Source organism: Balaenoptera borealis, assembly GCF_965194805.1.
Source record: "Balaenoptera borealis genome assembly, chromosome: 16".
Classification (NCBI taxonomy): domain Eukaryota; kingdom Metazoa; phylum Chordata; class Mammalia; order Artiodactyla; family Balaenopteridae; genus Balaenoptera; species Balaenoptera borealis.
The window spans coordinates 28362716-28386099 of NC_138872.1; the positions used below are offsets into that span (position 1 = coordinate 28362716).

At 50.1% G+C, this 23384-nt stretch overlaps 1 protein-coding gene across 4 annotated transcripts; it reads right to left on the minus strand.

The window, feature by feature from the left end:
* Positions 1-2744: 2744 nt before the first annotated feature.
* SLC52A3 (solute carrier family 52 member 3) lies at positions 2745-20114 on the minus strand. 4 transcript variants are annotated; one of them, XM_082359530.1, is made up of 6 exons: positions 20094-20114; positions 9872-9961; positions 8765-9377; positions 6612-7117; positions 4437-4560; positions 2745-3933 (listed from the first exon to the last, which is right to left on the minus strand). In XM_082359530.1, the coding sequence occupies exons 3-6, from the start codon at positions 9329-9331 to the stop codon at positions 3721-3723; spliced, it is 1410 nt and encodes a 469-aa protein (XP_082215656.1). In that variant the 5' UTR covers positions 9332-9377; positions 9872-9961; positions 20094-20114; the 3' UTR covers positions 2745-3720. The 4 variants fall into 4 exon arrangements, with proteins under 4 accessions (XP_082215656.1, XP_082215657.1, XP_082215658.1 ...); XM_082359531.1 differs by lacking the exon at positions 9872-9961 and having other exon boundaries at positions 20094-20108; XM_082359532.1 differs by lacking the exon at positions 20094-20114 and having other exon boundaries at positions 6612-6958; positions 9872-10551.
* Between the last annotated feature and the right edge of the window lie 3270 nt (positions 20115-23384).

A 23384-nucleotide genomic window follows, 5' to 3' on the forward strand; every position in this document is an offset into this window, starting at 1 on the left:
GGAGCTCGGAGCCCTGAAGAGCATGGACCACTGCTCGCACATGACCCCATTTGCAGGGCCTGGGACCCACTCAGAGGCCCATATGCCATCTGTCTAAAGCATTAGAAGGTATGAATCAAACCATAACGCCATGCCCCCTGCTCTCTGCGGTTTCTCTGGAAGGTGGTTTGCAGGGTGTCTCCACTGCAGAAAATGACAGGGTGGGGCGGAAGCTGGGTTCGGGTTCAGCGCTCTTGGACAGAGGCTGGCTGGACTTGCCTAAACCTAGGGCAGCTCTGACCAGGTCAATCTCCCCAGAGCACCGGGGCCTGTGAGACTCCTGCCCCCGGTGCCACTTTTCAGGCTCTGTTTTCCAGACAGTTCTAAACATTTCTCAGAGTATACTACCAGCAAAATGGTGGGAGGGAATGTCTCCTGGGGACCCCCACTCGGGAGTTTGGGTGGCCAGCTTCAAAGCAGAGCAGCCCCTCTTGCTCTGGTTTCTTGGGGCAGAGGCTGGGACCCTACATGCTCTCCGTACTCAGATCCCTTTAGCCCCCATCCATGGCCTGGGGTGGAAGGAGGGTCGTTCTGTCCTTTTTATTTAGAGTCCCTTTGCTCAATCAGTCATTGACTTCCAGGAAAATTTCTTAGGAGACCAAAAAGGACAAATCGTATATTTCAGTCTGTGTGATAAGCCGGCCTTTGCATGGCTCAACCAGTGCAGGGCCCTTTCTGCCCAGATGGCTGCAGTAGTTTCCAAGTCTGTTTGTATCTGCTGTGGTTCCCTGCAATATCACCACCTCCCCGCCAAAACCCACAGAGGCCAACACAACCCTCCACCCCTACACAACCTTGGCCCCTCAGGCCCTTGCCTTTGTGCCTGCCCCTGGCCTCCCTAACCTGGCCTCCTTTTAGGTGCTTGAATGCGGCCTGCTGCCTCCTGCCCCACCTCTTTTGCAAGTGCAGTTTCTGCTGCCCGGAAGGCCCCTTCCTTCTTGATTTACCTCCTTCCCTCCAACCACCTTGAGATACCAGCTTGGGAAGTGGGGTTGTCCTCAGGGATGCCCACCCGCTGCCAACCCTAGGCAGAGTCCAGAGTCCCGCTCTCATTCTTCAGGGAAACTTCCTTGGTTGGACTGTAGAGACATCACGTGACGTGGGTCAACTGGACTTAAGTTCAGGGAGGGGGTGGGTGGGGGTGGGGTGGAAGGGGCATCCAGGGTCCATAGCAGATATTCTCTCAAAGTGGAAGCTTTTTAATGACAGTTATTGAACACTCACTGTTTGCAGGTGTGGGGCTAATTAACCCTCACAACAACCCTGAGAGGGAGGGGCTTTTATTGTCTCCATTGTACAGAGGAGGAGATGGAGGACAGCTGACTTGTGCATGGTAACTAAAAGGTTGTCAAGGTCACAAAGACTTCCAAGGAGGAGGGCGAAAGCAAAACCATAGAGAGGGCTGTCAGATGGAGGTGCCTTTTCCAAACAGCAAGTCACCTGCCCTCCCACCTAGTGCTTGACAGAGTGTATTAGCATGGCTAGGACCGCACTCTACACGTTCTTCTGCATCTGCTTCCCGTGTGTGTAATTAATCTTGGAGCATCTTCCCACGTCAGTACAGAGAGATGGTCTTCTTGCTCATTACCTACTCCAATCTTTTCTGGGAGAGAACGACTGAAAACAACCCAAATGCCCTTGTAAGGGCAAATACAAATAAAAACATTTCTTTCTGGTGCCAAAAAGGGAAAGAGACATCCCCACTCCCTTTTCTTAAGAGCATTTACCTTAGAAAACATAAATTCTTTCTCTGCTCCTTTTTTGCATGTATGCGAGGCTTTTAAAAAAGCTGAATGAACCTCTTGCCAGTTTTACCACCCAGGAATGTTTTTCTCAAGGGAACCCTCTGCAATGTAAATATCAGGAAGCCACACCCCTATCACCCAGTCTCTGGAGTGTAGGAGCTTAACTCAGGGTTTGGCTCCAAGTTGCCAAGCCACCTCCTTTCATAAAGATATGAGTTCTTCTTTCCTGTGGTTAAGGACAATTAGCTAACACAGAGAGCCACCCCAATCACTAGCTGAGTTCAGGATGACAAACGGTGTTATCTACTTCTCTTGAGGTTATCATTTGAGAACCTGATGTAATAGGTTGTGTCTGCTGGATTATACAGAAGGGTAGAGTTTCTTTCCGCCTGTGCAATCTCTTTAGCAGACTGTCTGTGATGTGCACCACAATCAGGTTGAACATATATTCAATAGTAAAACTATTTTCTTTCTTTTCTACTTTTGTGGAGAGGTTTTTGGGGTTGGTGGGAGATTTAGTGTTTAATTTTGTCTCCAGCACCTTCAAATGTCTTTCTACGGAGGGCTGGTTGAACAAACCTGGCACCTCCACACAGTGGAATACTATGCAGTCACGACAAAGAAGAAGACGGCTCTCCGCATTTTCACTGTTGCTTGAAAGTGCAAAGTACACAGTAGTTTACTACTTTTTATGTAAAAAGGCTCTATATTTGAATTTGCTTACATTTGCATAATCTCTGGAAGAGTAAACAGGGAACAAATAAAAGTGCTCATGTATGTGTTAAGGGGAACTGGGCAGAGGGGGGAGTGGACAGGGATGGAATTTTTTTGCTGAACATCATTTTATATTTTCTGATTTTTGAAACATGTGACTATATTATCTATTCAAAATTAAAAAGGAAGGGTGGTGGCAAGCAAACAAAACAAACCTCTAAAGAAAAGAAGTCCCAGGACCAGACATTCTCTAAGCCCTTGATTCTGTTTATTTCTGAGCTCGGCCTTGACCTTAGAACCAACTGAAAGCTGATTATATTGAAACTTTTTTTTTAATGTTCATGCTGGACTTTTTCTTGGAAGGTTGACCTTAGTGTAAAAGCAGGGAATGTCTTTATTTAAAAAAAGAAAAACAAAAAGTAAAACCAAAAAACTATCAGGTAGCTAACATACTCTTCCCCACTCTCCTCCTCCCCCCAGTTCAGAGGACTGCCTCCCAGTTCAGTGTCGGCCAGTGAATGGGGTGGGGGGACTCACGTTCAGAGTCTTGCTGTGGCCCCTCCGCCCCAATCCTCTCTCTGCCTCTTAGGAGGTCACTTAATCTCCAAGGAGTGGGCCTTACTGGGTCAGCAGGGGGTGACAGGAAGGGGTGCATGGGGTGCAATGTTCCTCCATACTGGGAATTGGGAAGCCAAGGTGCCTGAGATTCTACTGTTAGCCATCTGTCTTCTAGAAGCTTCTCTGAAACGATAGGGGGAAAAAGGATATGGGGAAGGGGTCATCTCTCAACGCCTCTGGCCACTTCTAGGCTTTGTAGATTGTCACTCCTGTTATTACTGTTGGGCGTCAGATCAGGATGTGCTGGGTGCTTCTGCATTTTATCCCTGTGCCACACCTATGAAGTAGGTGCTATTTATTATAATCCCCATTTTATGGATGAAGAAACTGAGGGATAGAGCAATCAAGTGACTTCCCCAAGGTCACATAGCTTATAAAGGGCAGCTCAACCTCCCAGCTGTTCCGCTTCTAACATCCTCCAGCTGGGTGCTGCAGATCAGTTAAAAGCTCTGAAAAAAAAAAAAAAAAAAAAAAAGTTCTGCCTCCTAGCTCCCTACAACTGGCTCTGTGACCTTGGGCACACGCCTTGCCTCAAGGGGTCCCAGTTTCCGGGTGTTAGTAATGGGGGCGGGGCCTTATGATGAACCACGCCACTTCAGTTGGCCTAGGTGGAGCACTGCAGGCTGCAGAAGTCAGCGGATGAGAAGAGCCTCAACACGTTGACCAGTGGGAACATGATAAGCGCTCCGAGGAGCGAGCCCAGCTGCACCGCCGCCCCGCACCACAAGAGGGCGCTGCGGCTACGGTCACGCAGGATCACGCCCAGCATCACCTTGACATAGCTCAGACAGCCAATGAACAGCACCCACGAAGCCACCTGCGGGGATTGGTTGGGAGAGACTCAGCAGTGAAGGTAACTTTGGGGCGAGCCCCAGGGGCGAAGGGCGCTTCTAGGGTGACCTAACAGGGCTAAGGGGACCCCATGGAATAACCTCTAAGTTCAAGGAGAGCCTTTTGGGGGTGACTCTGCTGGACTAATGGGGCCCCCTGAGTTGACCTCCCCAAGGACAAAGGAGAGCCCAATAGCTTTTCTGTCTCATGGTCAAGTCAAGGGCAACTAAGAGAAGGCCACGCTGACATACACATAGTGGAAAGAGTGTGGCATTCAGGGGAGAAGCTGGACTGTCACCTTGGACCAGTCGGCTCACCTTCTTAAGCCTCTATTCCCAAATGAGAAGCATCCCTCCCCCTCCCCCCAACCTTGGGCTTCCTGAGTAACCACGAAGACTTTGGTCAATAGAAGGGGCTATACTCTCGACCTCCCAGGCCTTGGCTAGCTGTGGGGTGGGAGGTGGACAGCTCCACAGGCCAGATACTTACGATGAGGACTTCTCCACCCCAGTGGCCCTGCATGAGGGGGCAGGGGCTCATCACGGCCATGGCCATGTTGTAGGCCCCAAAGCCGGTCCCGAGCGCTGTAAGGACCCCCAGGAATGGCAGAGACCTAGGACAGAGCGGGGGAGGGGGGTGAATGGAGGAGGTGAGTAGCCTGACCTCTGTCCCTACCCCTCCACCCTGCCCAGCTCCAGGGGGCCACACGGAGGGGTCAGCGTCTCCAGGCTTAGAGGTTAGACCCACGTGGAAACTTCCAGGCTACCCAGTTCAAGTGGGTCAGCGACGTTCCTGGGGTCAAGGCTGGCCTAAGTCATCCTGAGTGTTAACGGCAGGGCCTAGCATCCCAGCAGGAAAAACAGAACAGACTCTAGTGCTACATGAGCCTGGTTCAAATCCCAGTTCCACCTGCAGGACTGGTCCTTAAGCCTCAGTTTCCTCACCTGCGTAATGAGTCTTGTGGGGCTGGGGAGCAGAGTGTGCAGGGCCTGGCCCTGGCTGTGGGCCCACCTGGTACCATCTGCTGCCACTTCCTCCTGCGATACTCCCCAGCCCAGCCAGGACGCCGCGCTGATGAGCGGGAGGCTTGGATCATGGCACTGGCACTGCAGGGTGCGCTGTGTGACCTCGGGTGACCCTTCTCCCTCCAGCCTCAGCTACCTTGTCTACAACGTGAGGTTTGCATGATCTGGGGGTCCTGGTGGCTGGCTTAGATGCACTACACTGGTGGCCTTCCACGTAGGCCCTCGGTCTGACCACTGAGGACACCATCCTTCATTTGAGGCCTTTTCCCTGGGGTCTCCCTGGCCACATTCTTCAGAACACTGACAGGTATGCACCCCTAGGTGAGAGTGGAGGGGCTGCCCTGCCTCTAAGGACTCGTTCTGCTCCAAGATTCTTGAATTCTGGGACTCTCAGACTCTGTATTTCTAACATTCTGGGCATCTCAGTGTCCACAGGTCTGTGGCCTCTGGTCCTGCTCCCTCAGAAATCTCCAGCTTCCCTCCACAGTTTTTAAACCTCAAGGGAGAAAAATCAGCTTTCTGGCAAAGTGACATCTTCTGTCCAGCTCTCCTGTCTTCATTACTCCTCCTTCCCGGGCTGGGGGTGTGAGGGGTGGGCAGGGCTGAGAGGCTGTGAGGCCAGGCAGGGCAGAGGAGCACGTGGGAGGCAGGGAGACCTAAAGTTTCATGACCCCAAGGTGGGTGTTTCTCCTGTGCGGATCCGAAGTCCCTACATCAGAACCACTTAGGTTGCTTATTAAAATTTGAAATTGGGACTTCCCTGATGGCACAGTGGTTAAGAATCTGCCTGCCAATGCAGGGGACACGGGTTCGAGCCCTGGTCCGGGAAGATCCCACATGCCACGGAGCAACTAAGCACGTGCGCCACAACTACTGAGCCTGCGCTCTAGAGCCCATGAGCCACAACTGCTGAGCCCGTGTGCCGCAACTACTGAAGCCCGCGCGCCTAGAGCCCGTGTTCCGCAACAAGAGAAGCCACTGCAATGAGAAGCCCGCGCACCGCAACGAAGAGCAGCCCCCGCTTCGCCGCAACTAGAGAAAGCCCGCGCACAGCAACGAAGACCCAACACAGCCATAAATAAATAAATATTTATATTAAAAAAAAATTGAAATCTAGCCTGGCTCAATCTGCATTTTATCAATTTGCCCAGCCATTCTTCTAGAACTGCAGCTGTAAGGGAGCTGACATGGGCCGGAGGCAGGAGGGCAGGGCTGAAATCCTGGGAATTAGACCACGGCAGACCCTTTCTCCAAGCCTCAGGGTTTCCATTTGTAAATGGGAAACTCAATTCCTGCTTGCTCCTCCACATGGGCCAATGGCGGTGACAGTGGACCTGACATGAGCCACTGCTCTAAAAGCTTTACGAAATTAGCTCGTCTTATGCTCCCAGCAACCTAGGAAGAAGATCTATTATTATCCCCATTTTTTAGATTCCTGAGGCACAGAGAGGTGGAGTGACTTGTCCAGTATCACAAAGCTAGTAAGTGGCAGAGCCAGGATTTGAACCCAGGCAGTTGAGCCCCAGAAACCATATTCTTAACCGCTACACATCCAGCCTGATAGGTGGGTGTGGGATTCTGGGTTCTGACATGAAGTGTGCCCCCAACCAGAGTTCTCCAGGGCAAGGTGAGGGTAGACCTGTTAGGCAGAAACATGGAGAGGAAGCAGGCGAGAGGGTTGGCCATGGAGCTGAGGGTGGCAGACAGGTGGTAGGCCACAGGCCCATAGGACAGGCAGGAGTAGGTCTGCACGGAGGGTAGCACGCCATTGGTGAGCGCGTTCACAAAGGCCACCAGGATGTAGATGAAGGTCAGGTGGGCCAGGTGCCGGGGGGCTGTCTTCTCCTCCAGAGGCTCCTGGCCCTTGCCGCTGTCCTCCGGGCCTGGGGGTCCCAGGTCCTTCCCTTCCTGCGGCCGGATGGAGTGGAGGGTGACCTGAGAGGTGAGGAGGTCTTCTATGGAAGCTTCCCAGCGCCTGGGTTGACGCTGGAGGAAAAAGAAAGCAATGAGGCAGCAGGCCATCATGAAGGAGAGCAGGAGGAAGAAGACCAAGGGCGAGAAGTTGGCGGGGAGGTAGTGGCTTTCCAGATGGACCACGGAGGGTGCCGTCCTAGCGAGCTCAGACACCAAAGTGCTGCTAGCTCCCTGGGAAAGACAAAACAAGGGTCAGTCGGATCCCTGGGTGATGTCAGGGTACAGGTAACACAATTAATGATGACAATACAGGCACACCTTGCTTTATTGTGCTTCACTTTGTTACACTTCACAGATATTGCATTTTTTGTGTGTGTATACAAACTGAAGTTTTGTGGCAACCCTACATCGAGCAAGTCTACTGGTGCCATTTTCCCAACAGCATTTGTTCACTTTGTATCTCTGGGTCACATTTTGGTAATTCTCGAAATATTTCAAACCCTCCACTAACAAAAAGATTATGACCTGCTGAAGGCTCAGATGATGGTTAGCATTTTTTAGCAATAAAGTATTTTTTAATTAAGGTATGTACATTGTTGTTTTAGACATAATGCTATTGTACATTTAATAGACTACATATAGTGTAAACATAACTTTTATATGCACTGGGAAACCAAAAAATATTTGTGTGACTCTCTTTATTGCAATATTGCTTTATTGCAGTGATCTGGAACCAAACCCTCAATTATCTCCAAGGTCTGCCGTATACAATAATATTAGGCATTATTATTAATAAGTAAGTGATGGATAATAAATGCTCACACTGACTGATTGCTCACTGGGCAGCAGCAGTGTGCATGTAGCAGCTTGTGTGCGCCTTCTGACGGCCCCGTGCAGTGGGGTCCATTACCCCTGGTTTTAGAGGGCACAGAGGTGTCAGGACGGTTTGTCTTACCTGAGGGTCCTGGGGAGTATGTGGTGAAGCCAGTGCACTTGGTTCTTTCTGACCCGGAAGCTACAGCTTCCCCCCCTTACTGCCCTCCAGCGCTGGTAACCACAACATACATGTTCAGAGGAGGGGCTGGCTGGAGATGGGAAAGCAGCCCCACCCAAAGGCGCCCTGTGGCGACTTCTTTCCAAGAGATATCATGCATCTAGATTTATGTGTGTGAAATCAAAAAATTTAAATGTTATCAACTAATTCAAACTCTTGAAAAAGAAAAATGCTTTCAGGCTATGGTGGCCCAGGCCACTGGTTTGCAACCATGGCTGTACTGCGGTGGTTTGGATAGTGTTAGATGTATATATTGTCCAATACCCAGTGAGGAAGTTTGATGTTGTAACAACACGAGGTATTGAAGCAATGTCTAAAGTCTATGGTTCTCAGCTCTGGCTGTACATTAGCGACACCTGGGGAATTTTGAATACATACAAGTTTACAATCCCTTATCTGCAATTCTGAAATCCAGAAAGCTCTAAAAGCCAGAATTTTTCTGTGACTCAGTTGACAGCAACACTTGAGCTGGATATGAGTCTGTTTACAGCCTTCATCTGCCTACTGGGCATGAATGCCCCGGGCTGTGGGCAGCGGGGGTCACTGTGCTGCACTGCTGAGTCACAGGCCCTGTCCCAGACTTGGGGTAAGTGTGTTCCAAAATCTGAAACTCCAGATTCCAAAACACATCTGACCCCAAGGATTTCAGAGATGGGGGTGAGGGGGGTGCCCGCTGGTAAGTCTCAGCAGCTCCCCCAGGTGATCTAAAGTGCGGCCAGGTCAAGAACACTGGTCTACCCAACATCTGGGAGACACCAGCCCTCCGTATGATCTTGCTTATGACCAAGAACAGAGCTGCAAGAGCTCTGGGTAATGCCAGGTACCTGTGGGCTGTCCATGTTCCTGGTGGTCTCAGGGATCAGGGTGGTGTCTGATGTCTCAGTGATGTTGACACAGGTGGTGAGACCCGAGCCCTGGGCAAGAGCCACCAGGGCAGGCAGGAGGCCGCTGAGTCCTTCACCCACAAAGAAGGTGGTGAGGTAGTGGGTGGGCAGCCTGCTCATGAAGGGCAGGAAGGTGACGGAGGAGGTGCAGTCCACCAGGGCCAGGAAGAAGGTGAGGACCAGGAAGGCGATGCTGTGGTGGCCACCCAGCACCCAGGAGGTGACGTTCCAGAGGAAGGCGAAGAGGGTGCAGGCGATGGTGCCCACCCCCAGCACAGTGAAGATGACAGGCACCTCAGAAAGGCAGCCGGGTTGGAAGTGATGGAGGAGGGTGACCAGCAGGGGGCCGATGTTGGCCAGCTGGATGATTACTGTGAGGTAGGAGGGCAGGTACCAGCCCTCGGGCAGCTCCGTTACCAGCAGGGGCAGCTCTACCCAGAGCCCGTTGATGGCCACCCAGGAGCCCATCCCGAAGGTACAGACCAGCAGGTGTATCAGGAAGGCCATGGTGACGTCTGCCCTGGGCCGGAGGCTGCTGCCTCCACAGATCAGCCTGCAGTGTTTGATGGAGAAAAATACTAGGTGAGCAACGTCAGGTTCACCATCTAGCGAAAGACTGTGCTTCTGGGCCCTCCCCATGAACAAGGTGGCTTTTTATTAGCAGAACACATGGACAAATTCCCTTATAAGTAAGCTTCCAGTGGGGAAGGCTTTCCTAATCATGACTTGTAAATCCAGAGACTACAAAAGAAAAATTTGATACATTCAACTGCATAAATATTAGAACACACAAAAGCAAGCAAGCAAACAAACAAACAAAACAGCCTCTGCAAAAAATGCCAAAAAATACCAACAACAAGATCAAAAGACAGATGACATCCTGGGTGAAAATACTGCAATGTAAATCACAGACAGAAGATTTATCTTCCTAATGTATAAAGAGTTTTATAGATTAAGAACAAAAAGACCCAATAGAGAAGTAGACAAAGGATATGAACAGTTCAGAGGAAAAAGTACAAATAAGTCTTAGACATATGAAAAGATTACCTTCATTCACCATGGGAAATGTCAATTAACAATGACTCCAAGGTGCCATTTCGCACTGTGAGATTGTCCCAAAGCCAATGTTTACCTGCCCTGGACAAAATGATGTATGTACGAGGTTATTATTTCTTGCGGCCTTGTTGGTAATAGCAAAATATGGGAGACAACCTCCCTGCTACCCACAGAAGAGGGGCTAGTGGAAGGGATGGCTGCCTCTTGGAATAGCACACACCTGTTACAAGGAGAGGGATGCAGGAGAGCTCACTGGCTGATAGGATAACGACAGGCCTCGAGGCCGAGCTGATAAGTGAACAACATCAAGGTAGGTAGACAGGAGAAAAGGAGGAAGAATATGTTCTCTTTGCTTGTATTTGTACCAAGCAGCCCTTGAAGGACACACAGAAACCGCTGGGATGTTTGCAGCACCTCAGTATAGATCTTTTTATATAACTTTGATTTGTGAACCATGTAAACATACTATCTGGGGACTTCCCTGGTGGTCCAGTGGTAAAGAATCCACCTTCCAACGCAGGGGATGTGGGTTCGATCCCTGGTCGAGGAACTAAGATCCCACATGCCGTGGGGCAACTAAACTCACGCGCTGCAACTACTGAGCCCGCACACCTCAACTAGAGAGAGAAAACCCGCACGCCACAACTAGAGAGAAGCCCACATGCTGCAACGAAGAAGCCGCATCCCATGACGAAGACCCGATGCAGCCAAAACAAAAAAATACAATAAATGTTAAAAAAAGTCAGGGGGCTTCCCTGGTGGCGCAGTGGTTGAGGATCTGCCTGCCAATGCAGGGGACACGGGTTCGAGCCCTGGTCTGGGAAGATCCCACATGCCGCGGAGCAACTAGGCCCGTGAGCCACAACTACTGAGCCTGCGCGTCTGGAGCCTGTGCTCCGCAACAAGAGAGGCCACGATAGTGAAAGGCCCGCGCACCGCGATGAAGAGTGGCCCCCGCTCGCCGCAACTAGAGGAAGCCCTCAGCACAGAAACGAAGACCCAACACAGCCAAAAAATAAAAAAATAAATAAATAATAATTAAAAAAAAAAAAAAAAAGTCAGGATCATTGTCAAAAAAACATTAAAAAAAACATACTATCTGTTACAAAAATGAGGTTATCTGATATAAAATTGCAGTCTGGAGTTTTTCTCCTCAAATTATAGAGCTCCCTCTCTGGACAGGCCCTGGGAGACCGCCTGACTGTAGCCCCCCTGGAACCATTCTGTGATCTGTTTACCACCTTCCCAGTTACCTGTGTCATACCACCTGTGCAGTTACCCTCAGTCTAAGGAAAAATATTGGAGAGGCTTTGTAAAGTGAAAAAAAAAAATCAGCACCGCACAACATAAGGGCAGTGAGTTCCAGTTTTTATTCAGGGGTCTTACTGAGGACTATAGCCTCTGAGGAACTGCTCCCGAGAGGTAGGGGAGGAGCCAGGATATGTAGGAATTTCTTGGCTGGGAAATACATGTAGTCATGCATACATCTTGGTAAAAGATTACTGCTAATCACACACACATAAACACACACAAACCCAGATAGCTCAAGTTAATGATTTTAGTGTTTTTCTATGTAAGGGAAGATGCAAGATTTCTGGGTCATTGAAATTCTTCCTTAGATATGCATCTTAACTGTCTAGGGGCTGTATATCCAAAACAGAATGCTTCATGCTGTTTTTCCATCCTGAATTCCCCCCAGGGAGCCCTGTCGGTGGTCAACTTCTGTGGGTTGCAACTAGATCCTTGTAGAGCTGGAATGTCAGACAACATTCTTTGTTTACAGCTTTGAGTGAGACTCCGGAGCCAGCTGCCTGGACTTGAACACAGCTCTGCCTCTTAACTAACTGGATGATTTGGGCAACTGAACTCATGCTTCTCTGCCTCAATTCCCCCCTCTGTAAATAGAGAGCAGTGATAGTATCAACCTCATGGTTTGTAATGAGATGCAATGTGTTAATGAGCATGTGTTGTCTCAGCGCCTGCCGCACAGAAAACGCTCACTAAGGGTTAGCTGTTATTGCTATGTATGGTGCAACGCCAGGTTTGGTGACAGTTATTTTTTTCTAATTTGCATGAAAATTAACATATGACTATTAAAATTAATAAAGGAAAAAAAGTTCCCCATGAGGTACCACCTGAAATACTGGTGGCACATGCACCATTTTGGAAAGAGATGTTGATTGGGCCAATTACCTCCTTTTACCGATGGGAAAAGGGGTAGGGTCTGCAGGGGTGTAGGGGCTCTCCTGAGGCTGGTGATGGGATTTGGAGCGGGTCCCCTGCAGCACTTGGCTCCGCCTACCTCTCCTCAAGACGCTAATCTCGGTTCTGCTCAATTCGCATGGTCAGCCTTTAACTCCTTGTCTCTCTTCTAGAACCCGCAGGGGCAGCCCTGTGGCTACGCCCCACCCAGGAAGCTCCTCTCCAGGTTCCCACATACAGAACTGACTCTCCAGTTCCAGACTTCCTCCTTCCTCCTTGGAGGGAGCCCAATCCTCGGGCTGCCACCTCTTCCTCTCTGGTGGGCAGAATGCAGAATGCAGCCCCACCTGCTTTCAGTCCCACTTCACCACCTCCTGTCTGGGAGCCTTAGGTGAGTCACTAAGCTCCGTTTCCTCACCTGCGAAGCTGGCCCACTAACAGCTCAGGACAGGCCTGGTTGTGGGCATGCCCAGAGGACCCATGGAGAGAGGGCAATATTCTGCCTTTGCCTGTGCAGTGCTCCTTGCCTGGGGCACCATCCCTCTCCCGTCCATATCCCAGATTTCTGCAGGACCCCACCCCCCAGGAAACCTCCTCTGGCTGCCCAGCCCTGGGACCCAGGACCCTCCATTTAGGGTTTTCCTGGTGTGGGTGTATGCTGGTACATTTCCCGGGGAGACTGAAGCCCCTGGAGGGCAGGGGCTGCTTTGGAATCTGGCATTTTGACCGCAGAAGAGCCTTTACAGATGACCTAGCTCCGGATTTGTAAACTGGTAACTCACTGGCCGCAGGCGAGCAGCAGATGTATTATTTTGATGTGTGGCGTGTTGTAAATAATTAGTTACTGAAATCCACAAGTCAGGAAGGACGTGGCATACAAAACTCAGGATTTCTGGCTTCTTGGGAATATTCTGGAAGACCGCACCAGGACAACGTGCCCACATGGCAACAATCACCCTTGGCCCTCTGTAACTTAGGGCACCTGCCTGGGCCCCTCCGGGCCCGGTAGACACTGCAACCCCTGATCAAGCCTAGCCCTTATTTCTGAGAGCAAGATGTGGCTTGCCCAGGCTCCCCAACTAGTTGGGGGCAAAGTGGGGGCTGGGATCCAACCTTGGGCCTCAGTCCTGGACTCCGGGCACTGACTCCAGCCACCTGGAGGCAGACGCCTGGGCTCAAACTGCAGCTTCAACCCTGCGCAAACAACTTAACCTCTGCTATCTGATTCCTCTTGTGCAAAATGGGAGGGTCCCAGTACCAACATCAGAATTGTTAGGACCATGAACTTGCAAAATGCTAGCATGATGCCTGACACATAGTAAGTGCTCAATAAACGTGAACGATCATGATTACGATTTCAGCAAACATGTCAGTTGCATTTAAAAACACACAATTTTCCTGAACACGCTTCTAGATACCACAACACACATAATTCCTGATGGCAAAATTTTGTCATCACTTCCCCCTTAACGATCAACCAGGGATTATCAGGCACCTACTTTGTGCCCAGTGCTGTGAGGGATGCAAGCAGAAAAGCCACAGGGGCTATGCCCAGAGAAAAGTGTAAGGAAGAGGTGTGTGGGCTGCAGGACCCAGATGCATCATGGGCCAAAGCAGGCAGAGTTGCAGGTAGAGGGGAGGGTGCAGTGGCTGGGACTGGTTGGAAAGGCAGGGTTTCCCACCTGCTGGGAAAACTGGTAAAGTAGTCTTGTTCAGGCTTCAGAGGCAGAAGGAGGCCTCTGACTGACTTGTGACCCTGTCTGGACTGCGCTGCGTGCCTGCTTACACACTTCACAATTGTTACTAACTAGTCAAGCAGCACTTACCATAAGAAAGGGAGTGGGTCTTGGAATTTCTTGAGCCCTGGGGACCTGGTCAGTCCCCTGCGGTCTGGAAAATTTTGTGACTCACATGGTAAAATCAACAGCATTGTTACAATTGAACCAGAGCTGCATTTTTGCGCGCAAACAGATGATACCAGTTTGCGGCCTGGAATTATAAACGGAAGCCCCCAGAACTACAATTTGAAGTCTCACCCGTGGGGTGGACGCACTGCCCAGGACCCTTCCCAACTGGGACTTCAGGTTGCTGTTACTCGGGACTTCCCAGCTGCTGTTTGAATCTGGATGAAAGTGTCGGCCCAATCTGGTGATGTATACTTGGTTATATCTCTCTAATACTTTTATTCATCCCCTTCTAATGACTGTATATTGAAATTATGTTAAATAATCTTCTATTAAAGAAATTAATTAAATCTGTTCAGTTGTGTGAGACGAGTGGTTATTTTGCCAGCGAATCCAATGAACCTTGAAACTGAAAGCAGGCTTCCGGCAATACACCACCTTACCTTGGCCAAGGCAGGTAACTCAATGGCTGCAAAACAGGGGCTGTCCCGCCCTGGAGGATCAGTGGAGTGGAAGAGGTAGAGGACCTTTTTCAAAAGCCAGCAATTCATTGCAGCTTCTCGGCTGCCCAAAGTGCTGTCCAAGTAGACCCAGAAATATGTGCTGCCTGCCCACTCCCACCTGAGACCAGGATCTGGTATAAAGCAGGCAGAATCCCACTGAAAAAAAGCTGACCCACGTCAGTTAAGGTAGAGTTCTGCCTAGGATTGGTGAAACAATACAGAAGGAAAGAAAAGGTAGAGCATTGTATGATATTCCAAGGCTGAGGCTACTAGCTGCTTCCCACTGGCCACTCTTCCTTCTTCCTTAGTTATTACTGAGACCAGATTTTTGGTTGGGCAAATGGCCACTGAGCTAAAGGACTACATTTCCCAGCTTCCCTTGCAGCTGGACATGACCATCCAATCAAGACCAGGCCAATGAAGTTGGAAGCGACTTGGCAAGTCTCCTTAAAGGGAGTGTGTCCTTCTGTTCTTCCTTATCCTGCTGTCTAGAATTCAGATGTGATAGCCAGAACGCCAGCAGCCATTTTGCACAATGGGAGATGACATGGGGGTTAGATGGCGACTAGACCCCCTCAGGACTTTGTGGCCCAGACCTGCCACACCAACCCTGTTCTGTCTACCATTGGACCATTTTGCTTGTTTAATGTTGTTAAGGTATAAATAAGTTTCTATCTTGCTTAAGCCACTCTTATTTTATAACTAGCAAAGCACTGGCTAAGTGTACGGAGATATATGTTCAAGGATGTATATTGACCAGTGATAGTGAAATGGAGCAGGACCCTACGGTCCTTGCCCCCCAGGTCCTCAGCCTACCTTTTGTCTGTGGAAAAACTTTAGCCAAAGAATAAGTTTAATCAGAGAAGTGAGAAAATGCAGAAACAAAGGAAAACAGTCCAACAAAACGAAATAATAATAGTTTAGCCATTAAGCATAGTCAAGGACCTTTATTTCCTTCTCAAAGGGCTATAGATAATATTCTGAGCCATATTCTATGAGCAGTCTTATAGATAGTGAAACCCCCACCAGGTGGAGAAGTTAACTGCACGATGATCAGGATGTAGCCCTGACATAAGCTGCCACAATTCCGAGAACTGGCCTCAAGAAATGGAAACAAACCAACCCTGGAACTAAAGATTAATTGTACTTAATCAGGATGACACTGGTCAGACCACTGATGATCAATTTCAAGATGACTGTCAGAGCTGACTATGCTGTTTCTGCATGTAGCCCCCTCCCTCTGTCTGTAAAAGCGCTTTTCCCCTGATTGTTGGGGTGGCGGGGGAGGGGGGGGGACGTCGGCCTTTGGACAGGCATCTGCCTGCCACCCCCACCACCCCGGTTGCTGGCATCCAAAATAAAGCAAACTTTCCTTTCCACCAACCTTGCCTCTTTATTGGCTTTTGAGCTGCGAGCAGCTGGACCCCACTTCTGGTTACAATAGTAGCCAAAAACTAATGAGTACATTTATCTCATTTACTATCAAAGCCCCGACTCAGAAACTCAGGTCCTGCCACAACTAGGATCTGATCAAAAACCAAAATCAAACAAAATTAGTTGTTGAGACACACCTTAAAGAGATACCAAAAGGAAAAGGTTAGGAGTAAATGTGGGGGCAAAGGTCTTCCAGAAAAATGCAGAGGGTGGGGGAGAGGGAGGGAGAGGTAGCTCTCAATATGGAATTTGATGGCAAAAGTCAAAAGTAGGAACTGAGACCCAGAGTCATTTCATATTGATAAAGACAAATTCATAATTCAGTCAAAACAGTAATGAATATCTATATTCTGAATAACATTCTCCAGAAGCCTCAGAAATGCTGGGAGAAAAGGACAGAAGCACAGTAAATGGTGGGGTTTTGACTCATTGTTCCAGGACTTGAGAGCAGAAGAAGGTAAAAAATAAACAAGAATATAGAAGAGGCAATAAATGATATGCCAATAAATATGATATGCAATAAATGATATGATAGGCATATGCCTACGTCTCTTAAGGAATAAGTAAATAATTAAAGGGAGGAAGCGAATTTGCAGAAGATGGTTACCTTTTATCACTTGAACAGCTATTCAACTATGAGGTCAGCAAGGTGGCCACTTACACATTTACAAATATGTAGTTTTCCTGAATAGAACCAGTTAGAAAATAAGACTTCTATTGGGTAGTCATTTAGGAAAAATAAATAAAGCTGGACCTCTTTCTTATCTCTTACTCAGCCCCCACCCCCACCAAAAAAAAATATCAATTTTAGCTGGATCAAATGTTTAAATATTTTTTAAATTAAAAAAAATCATAAAAATACCCCAAAGAACATATAGGCAGAGGGAACAGCTTGTGCAAAGGTCCTGGGGCAGGAATGAGCCTAGGCCAGTGTGGCTGGAACAGTGGGCTTAATGGGGAGAAGAGGGCAGACAGGGGAGGTAAGGAACCTGAATTTCATTTATGTGCAATGGGTCCCATGCACTGAGAGCCTAAATCCCCACGGCCCACAGAGCTTTCTCTGGGTCCTTAGGAAGGTGCCACCACAGCTGCAAGGGAACTGATTTGGCTCTGCAAGTCTCTGTTTCTTCATCTGGAAAAAAGTCACACTGGTGTATGGTCCAGCATGACCCATCCCCTTTATGGTTCCACTGCCTTGGCTTACTCCCAGCCAGCCACACCAAGTGCCATGTGCTCCTGGACCCTGGTGACACAGCCATCAATGGCAGTGGATGGGGGATGTCCTAGGCAGAGGGACTTGCCTGTGCAGAGGCCTCGTTTCTTCAGAGATCTAAGGAGTGGCTCAGAGTGTGTTGGGGATATTGTTTAAAAGTGCACATCTCTGTTATCTGTTTTTTCTACAGTGACCTTGCAATTCTTGTTCATTCATTTATCCAGTATTTATTGGATACTTGGTGTGTGCTGGACACAATCTCTGCTCTCAGGAAAGTGTGGGAAGAAACAATCACTAAGCAAAGTAGGAACACAGAGCAAGTCAGCTGGTGATAGGGCTGTGGAGGGAAGAAGCTGGCCGGGGGAGCAGGCAATCGGGAAGGGTAGCTGCAATCGTAAATGGGGTTGTCAGAGGGAACTTGAAGGAAGCCTGGGAGTGAGCCATGTCAGGGGAAAGAGTGGTGGTGGGGGAGGGCGCAGCAATTGCAAAGGCCCTGGGGCGGGGCCTCACCTGTCTTGTCCCAGCCAGACACAGGTATTGGTGTTGGAAGAACAGCCAGGAGGCCAGCGTGGCTACCGCAGTTCCCGTGGGGAGGAATGGGCAGGTCATGTAGGGCCCTGTAGGCAAGAGTCCGGGGGTTTTCTCTGAGCTAAAATCTCCATTGCTGGACAGAGGTGGGACCAGCTCTAATTTCGTTTTTAACAGAATCATACTGGCTGTTGTGAGGAGAATAATGGGGGGCCAGGGTAGAAGCAGGAGTGAAACCTATTAATCCATTAGGAAGCTGGTGCAGTTCTCCAGGCAGAAAAGATAAAAACAATAACAGTAACAACAACTACAACAATGGCTGCTATTTCTTGCTGCTTGTCTTGCAGGCCTGGCGCTAAGCACTTCATACACACTATCCATCAAATCCTCTCAACAATCCTGGGACAAGCATTATAATTGTCTCCATTTAAGAGATGAGGAAACTGAGGCTCAGAGAGGGAAAGTCACTTGCCCGAGGTCACACAGCTGGTCATCTGGGAGCTGAGGTTTGAGCCCAGGCATATCTGACTGTGGACCCAGCCCCATTAACCAGCCTGAGCAGGGCCCTGTGGGTGAGGGGGTTAGGAAGCTGCTGCAGGGGCCAAGCTGAGCAGGACCCCTCTCCACTCACCTCCAGCCTCCCCAGCACTTGGGCTGGGAAAGGGAGAAATGGGGTTCAGGCCCTGGAGAACCTGGGAGAGGCTCCAAGACATATCTGTTTCCCGGGCCCCTTCAGTGACTGTGGGAGACCAGAAACCTAAGGCTTTGAGTGAGACACTTGAGATGCTCCCACAACAGATAGGCAAACACACAGGGAAGCCAGAAGGACAGCCTCAGGCAAAGGTGTCTCTTTCCTTCACATTCTTGCATGGAAAGCTGAGTCCCAGGCCCAAGGGAGTGAAGGGAGTAGGGGGTGAGGGGCCAGCACACTCTCCGTGTGTGGGCTGGGCCATCTCCTCCCCAACCAGGCAGGAAGGGCCTTGTCCAGCCTTGCCCATCAGAGCCCGAGCCTCCAACCCTGCACTCTGTCCCGCTCTCTGCTTTCTCCCTTTACAGCATCACTGGGCATCAGCTTGGGGATGGCAGTTTATGTGTCTATCTGTCGAGTGCTGCTCTCTCCCACGAGTGCTGCTCTCTCCCACGTGAGCCCGGCCCTGTCCTCTCTCCCAGTGTCCAGATGGCCACCTGGTTTGCTAAGGGCTGGACCACCTGATCGAGCCTGCCTCAACCATGTGGGTTAAGTCGGCCAGGGCAGCCCGGGAAGTGCCAGGTGACGGCATGGGCACTGGCCACACACTGCTCCCAGACAAGGGTCTGAGTCAATGTTGTCCCAGGTTCCAGACTCCTAGTAAGACTAGAGGGGTGGGGATGTGGTCCAGGCAGGAGCAAGATGGCTTTGAGTGGACAGAACAGGGAGACAGCGAGGGGCAAAAACAAAAAACCTAGAAGAAGAGATGGGGAGATATAGACAGAGACTGAGACACAGAGGGACACAAAGAACCAAAAGCTAGAATCAGAAATGGGCAGGAAGACAGAGGCACAGAGGCAGGGCAAAAGGACGGGCTGAGATGAACAGGAGGTAGAAGCAGAGGGGAGAGTCTGTGTGTGCTGGAGGCCCGGCCCAGGTAAGCCACCGTCCTCGTGGCTCACATCCACGTGTATCAAGAGGGCTTCACCTCTCCTCGCCATAAGCTTGGCGTTACCCTGGGCCTCATCCCATCTCAACGTTCCCATCTCACAGGTGTGGGGAAACCAGGCCCAGAGAGGAAGCAGTGCTTGCCCGCACCTTGTCCAACCCCTGGTCAACCAGGCCTGTGCTCGCTTGGCTGTGCATCCTCAAGCCAGATGCTTACCTTCTCTGGGTCTTTGTGTCTCCAAAGGGTCTGAGGATGCCCAGGCTTTTAGGGCTTGGCTGCCAGGGAGGAAGCAAGGAGATAACGGGAGCCCAGCCAGCCAGTGGGGACTGAGTTCCCTTTCTCCCCCTCGCCTCTCCCAGGGCCTGGAAGGGCTTCAGGCCTCCCAAGGGGCTGACCTTGGCTGGGTTCCTCTCCCCTCAGTGCCCATCCCTCGGTCTCCGTGCCAGGCTGGTGAGATTCCGGCCCCCACCTGGTAGGAACAGCTGTCCCATTGGCGTGGAGATGCAGCCGGGTAGAGGTGAGGGGGGGTGCAGTCTTTTGGCCTGGGGAGGAGGGGTCTGGAGTCCATCCAGCCGGCTCAGGGTGCCCCAACTCCAGCCGGACCTGCGGGCCAGCGGAGGAGGAGGCCCTTCTTCCCCGCTATCCCTCCGCCTCCAAACCGGCAGCTGAAATTTCCTTTCCCCACGGCCAGGGGAAAGGCCATGGGCCACCTGCTGTCCCCAGACTAGACTGGCCCCTGGTACTTGCAGCTGTGCACTTACAGGCCTGAGCCGCCCAGCTCGGCGGGCTTACCTGCTGGTCCTGTTCCCAAGTGGCTCTGCATGGGAGGGGCCAGAGGCAGCCGGTTAGTATTAACCTGTCCCCGCCCCAAGGAGGGGCAAAGGCGGGGGCAGGGTGGGCGGGGCTCACCGAGAGCCTAACTGTGTGTCTGAATCAGCCCAAGCAGCCCAGTCCAGAGGATCCTGATGATTCAACTTAACAATAAAGGGCTCATTACCCAGCGCTTTAACCCACAGAAGACAAAAGGGCTGCCCAGGCATTGGCTCCGGCCCCACCTTCGGGCCACCGTAATTCCCTTCGTGCAGGAATGGCGCCCCCTGGAGCAGAAACTCTTGGTTCAAATAGTGGTGCTTAAATAAGTCACTTGGAAAGTGGGGATAATAATAACGCCCTCCTTGTAGAGCAGAAGTCAAAACAGCCAGTGTGTGCTGAGCGGACCCGTGCCAGGCCCTGAGCTTGACGTGCATTAATACGTTTAATCTACCACAGGCTTTTTTAAAAAATTTATTATTTATTATTTATTTATTTTTGGCTGCGTTGGGTCCTCGTTGCTGCACGTGGGCTTTCTATAGTTGCGGTGCGCGGGCTTGTCATTGTGGTGACTTCTCTTGTTGTGCAGCACAGGCTCCTGGCGCGCGGGCTTCAGTAGTTGTGGCACGTGGGCTTAGTTGCTCCGCGGCATGTGGGATCTTCCCGGACCAGGGCTCGAACCTGTGTCCCCTGCATTGGCAGGAGGATTCTTAACCACTGTGCCACCAGGGAAGCCCTACCACAGGCTTTTGGGGGAGATACAGCTACTATCCCCATTTTACGAATGAGGAACCGGAGGCCCAGAGAAGTCAAGAGTCTGGCAGAGGTAGTCTCTGATATCCACTGACAAATACTACTCTGCCAAATAGTAATAGTTCATATCCAATTAAATCTGTCAATAATCCTAGGCAGGTGCTACTTTTATTCCCTACTTTGTAGATGGGGAAACCGAGGCTCAAAGAGGTTAAGTGACTCCCTCAAGGTGCTATAGCCGGTAAGTGCGGGTCAGGATTCGAACCCAGACTCAAACTTGTGCACACACGGTGTGAAATGAATCTCACAGGGCCTGGCTCACTGTGTGTTGAGGTCTACAAATAATTCTGGCTTGCTTTTTGTCTTATTCTCTGAGACAGACATTTACTTGATAAGCAATCACTCCCCTGGCAAATGCTTGGGGTGAGAGGTAAGCAGACCCCAGGGGAGGAGACCGGGCCCCTCTCTCAGCTGGCAGGGGCTCAGGAAGTGATGAACCCAACACTTTGGGTCGTAGGGACACAAGAATTTGCTCGTCCTCTACCAGGATGCAGCCGTGAGGCTGCTGCCCGCCCAAATCTCTCCTTCCCAGTGATGCCCCCTCCCGACTCTCAGGAAGTTCTGTCTTAGGTGTGACCCACATCCATCTCACGGGTGCTCCTTATGTCATTTTTATTTTTAACTTAAAAATATATCTTTGGGGAATTCCCTGGCGGTCCAGTGGTTAGGGCTCCGAGCTTCCACTGCAGGGGGTGCGTGTTCGATCCCTGGTTGGGGAACTAAGATCCCGCATGCCAGTGGCGCGGCCAAAAAAAAAAAAAAAAAAAAATCTATATATATCTATATATATATGTCTTTATTGTCAACCTTCAAAGACTCCCCCGTTGCTCACCAAACGAAGAGAAATGCCCAAGCCTCGCATTTACATCCTTTCTCAGCTGGGACCAATAAATCCTGACAACTTTATCACTTCCTCTTTCTTATATGTAGCCTTTGCTACTTACAACCAGAACTGCTCACAATTCTCCAAGTGTTTACAGTACTTTTAAGCCACCAAAATTTCCGTACTGATCCTTTTATTAGAATATCCGTTCTGCCCCATCTTTTTCTGCCACAATCCTACATATGTTTCAAAGCCAATCTCAAATACCACCTCCTCCAAAGAAACCTTTCTTGACATCTGTGTCTAATATAACCAGTATACCCTGGGAATTTAATGTTTGTTGCATATGTGAATGAATGAACCCCAGCCAAAATGTTCCCCCCTTCCTTGTCATCTCCAGATATTTTTATAGTCTTTGTTGTTTAATTAATAGACATTAATTAATTAATTAAAAGTTGTTAGCAGTTTTAGGTTTATGGGAAAACATTCTTTATACAGTGGGGCACATCATCCACGTCATTCTGAAGCTTGCTTTTACGGCTTAATATCTTAGAGATCTTTCTATATTCCCAGCATTGAGACCTTCATTCATTGGCTTCATTCATTCAACAAACTTTTATTAAGTGTCAGTTGTATGTCAGGCACTGTGAGAGAAGCTTAGGATATAAAACTGAACAAAATAGACAAAGCTGTTGTCCTTGGAGAGCTGATATTCTTTCTGGTGGAGCAAGATGGACAGTAAATGGTAAAGAATAAGGAAATTATTCAGTACGTTAGAGGATATGCTCTGTAGAAAAAAGAGAGAGCAGGGTGAGGGGGAGGTGGAGTGGGGAAGGACCTAGCAGGGGTAGGTTGCAGAGTGCAGGGAGCCTGTAGAGCCACTTTGAGGGAGTCTCAGGCCGGGAACGGCAGGACCTAGCAGTGTTCCATCACCCAAAAGCACAGGGATGAACTTAGCCTGCCCCTATTGCAGGGTGCCTGTCATTTGCCATCAAGAACAACGCTGCAACAAATACCGTGGCAATCTGTCTTTTTGCCCAGGTGTGAAATACCTGTAGAATCAATCCCTGGCCATGAACTAAAACATACTTGAGAGCGATCACCCAGTTGCTCTCCAAGGACGCTGCACCAGGACCACGAGTCCTCCACAAAGCGCTGCCCTGGGTGCTCTCAAACAGGTAGACTCTTCTGGCCGGTCAGGAGGTCACTCACATTCCACCAGGAGAGTTTCCAGGGCAAACATCAGCTGATTCGTGGCGGGTCCCCCAAGGCAGGCACCGGAGGTTCACTTGCAGTTGCGGAGGTGTGCAGCGCTTTCTGAATGGGTTGATGGGCGATTGGATTAGGGGCTGAAGGCGCCACTGCCGTTACTCAGAGAAGCCACCAGGGGGTGCAGGAAGCCCCAAACTCCGGGGAGATGGACCTTGCAAAGGGCATCTGGACGCTTAGAACCTTCTCACTGGGGTTGTGTGGGGCCTAGGTGCCAAGGTGAGAAAAAGGTGGAAGGTGGTAGGAAGGAGGAAAGAGAGCAGGGGAAAAGAAGACGCGGGAGAAGAGGATTAGGGAAAGGGGCTTCCAAGGGTGCCTCCAGACCAGTTTCAGGACTTGTTTGCTCCCTGATCAGGGCTCGCAGCATG

Bases quoted from the DNA above. Each gene is read 5' to 3' on its own strand.
- SLC52A3 (XM_082359530.1), bottom strand. From the start codon at position 9,331: ATGGCCTTCCTGATACACCTGCTGGTCTGTACCTTCGGGATGGGCTCC. The intron at 7,118-8,764 runs GTACCTGGCATT...TGTCTTTCCCAG, and splicing joins GGAACATGGACAGCCCACAG to GGAGCTAGCAGCACTTTGGT. The intron at 3,934-4,436 runs GTAAGTATCTGG...CAATCCCCGCAG, and splicing joins GGGGTGGAGAAGTCCTCATC to GTGGCTTCGTGGGTGCTGTT.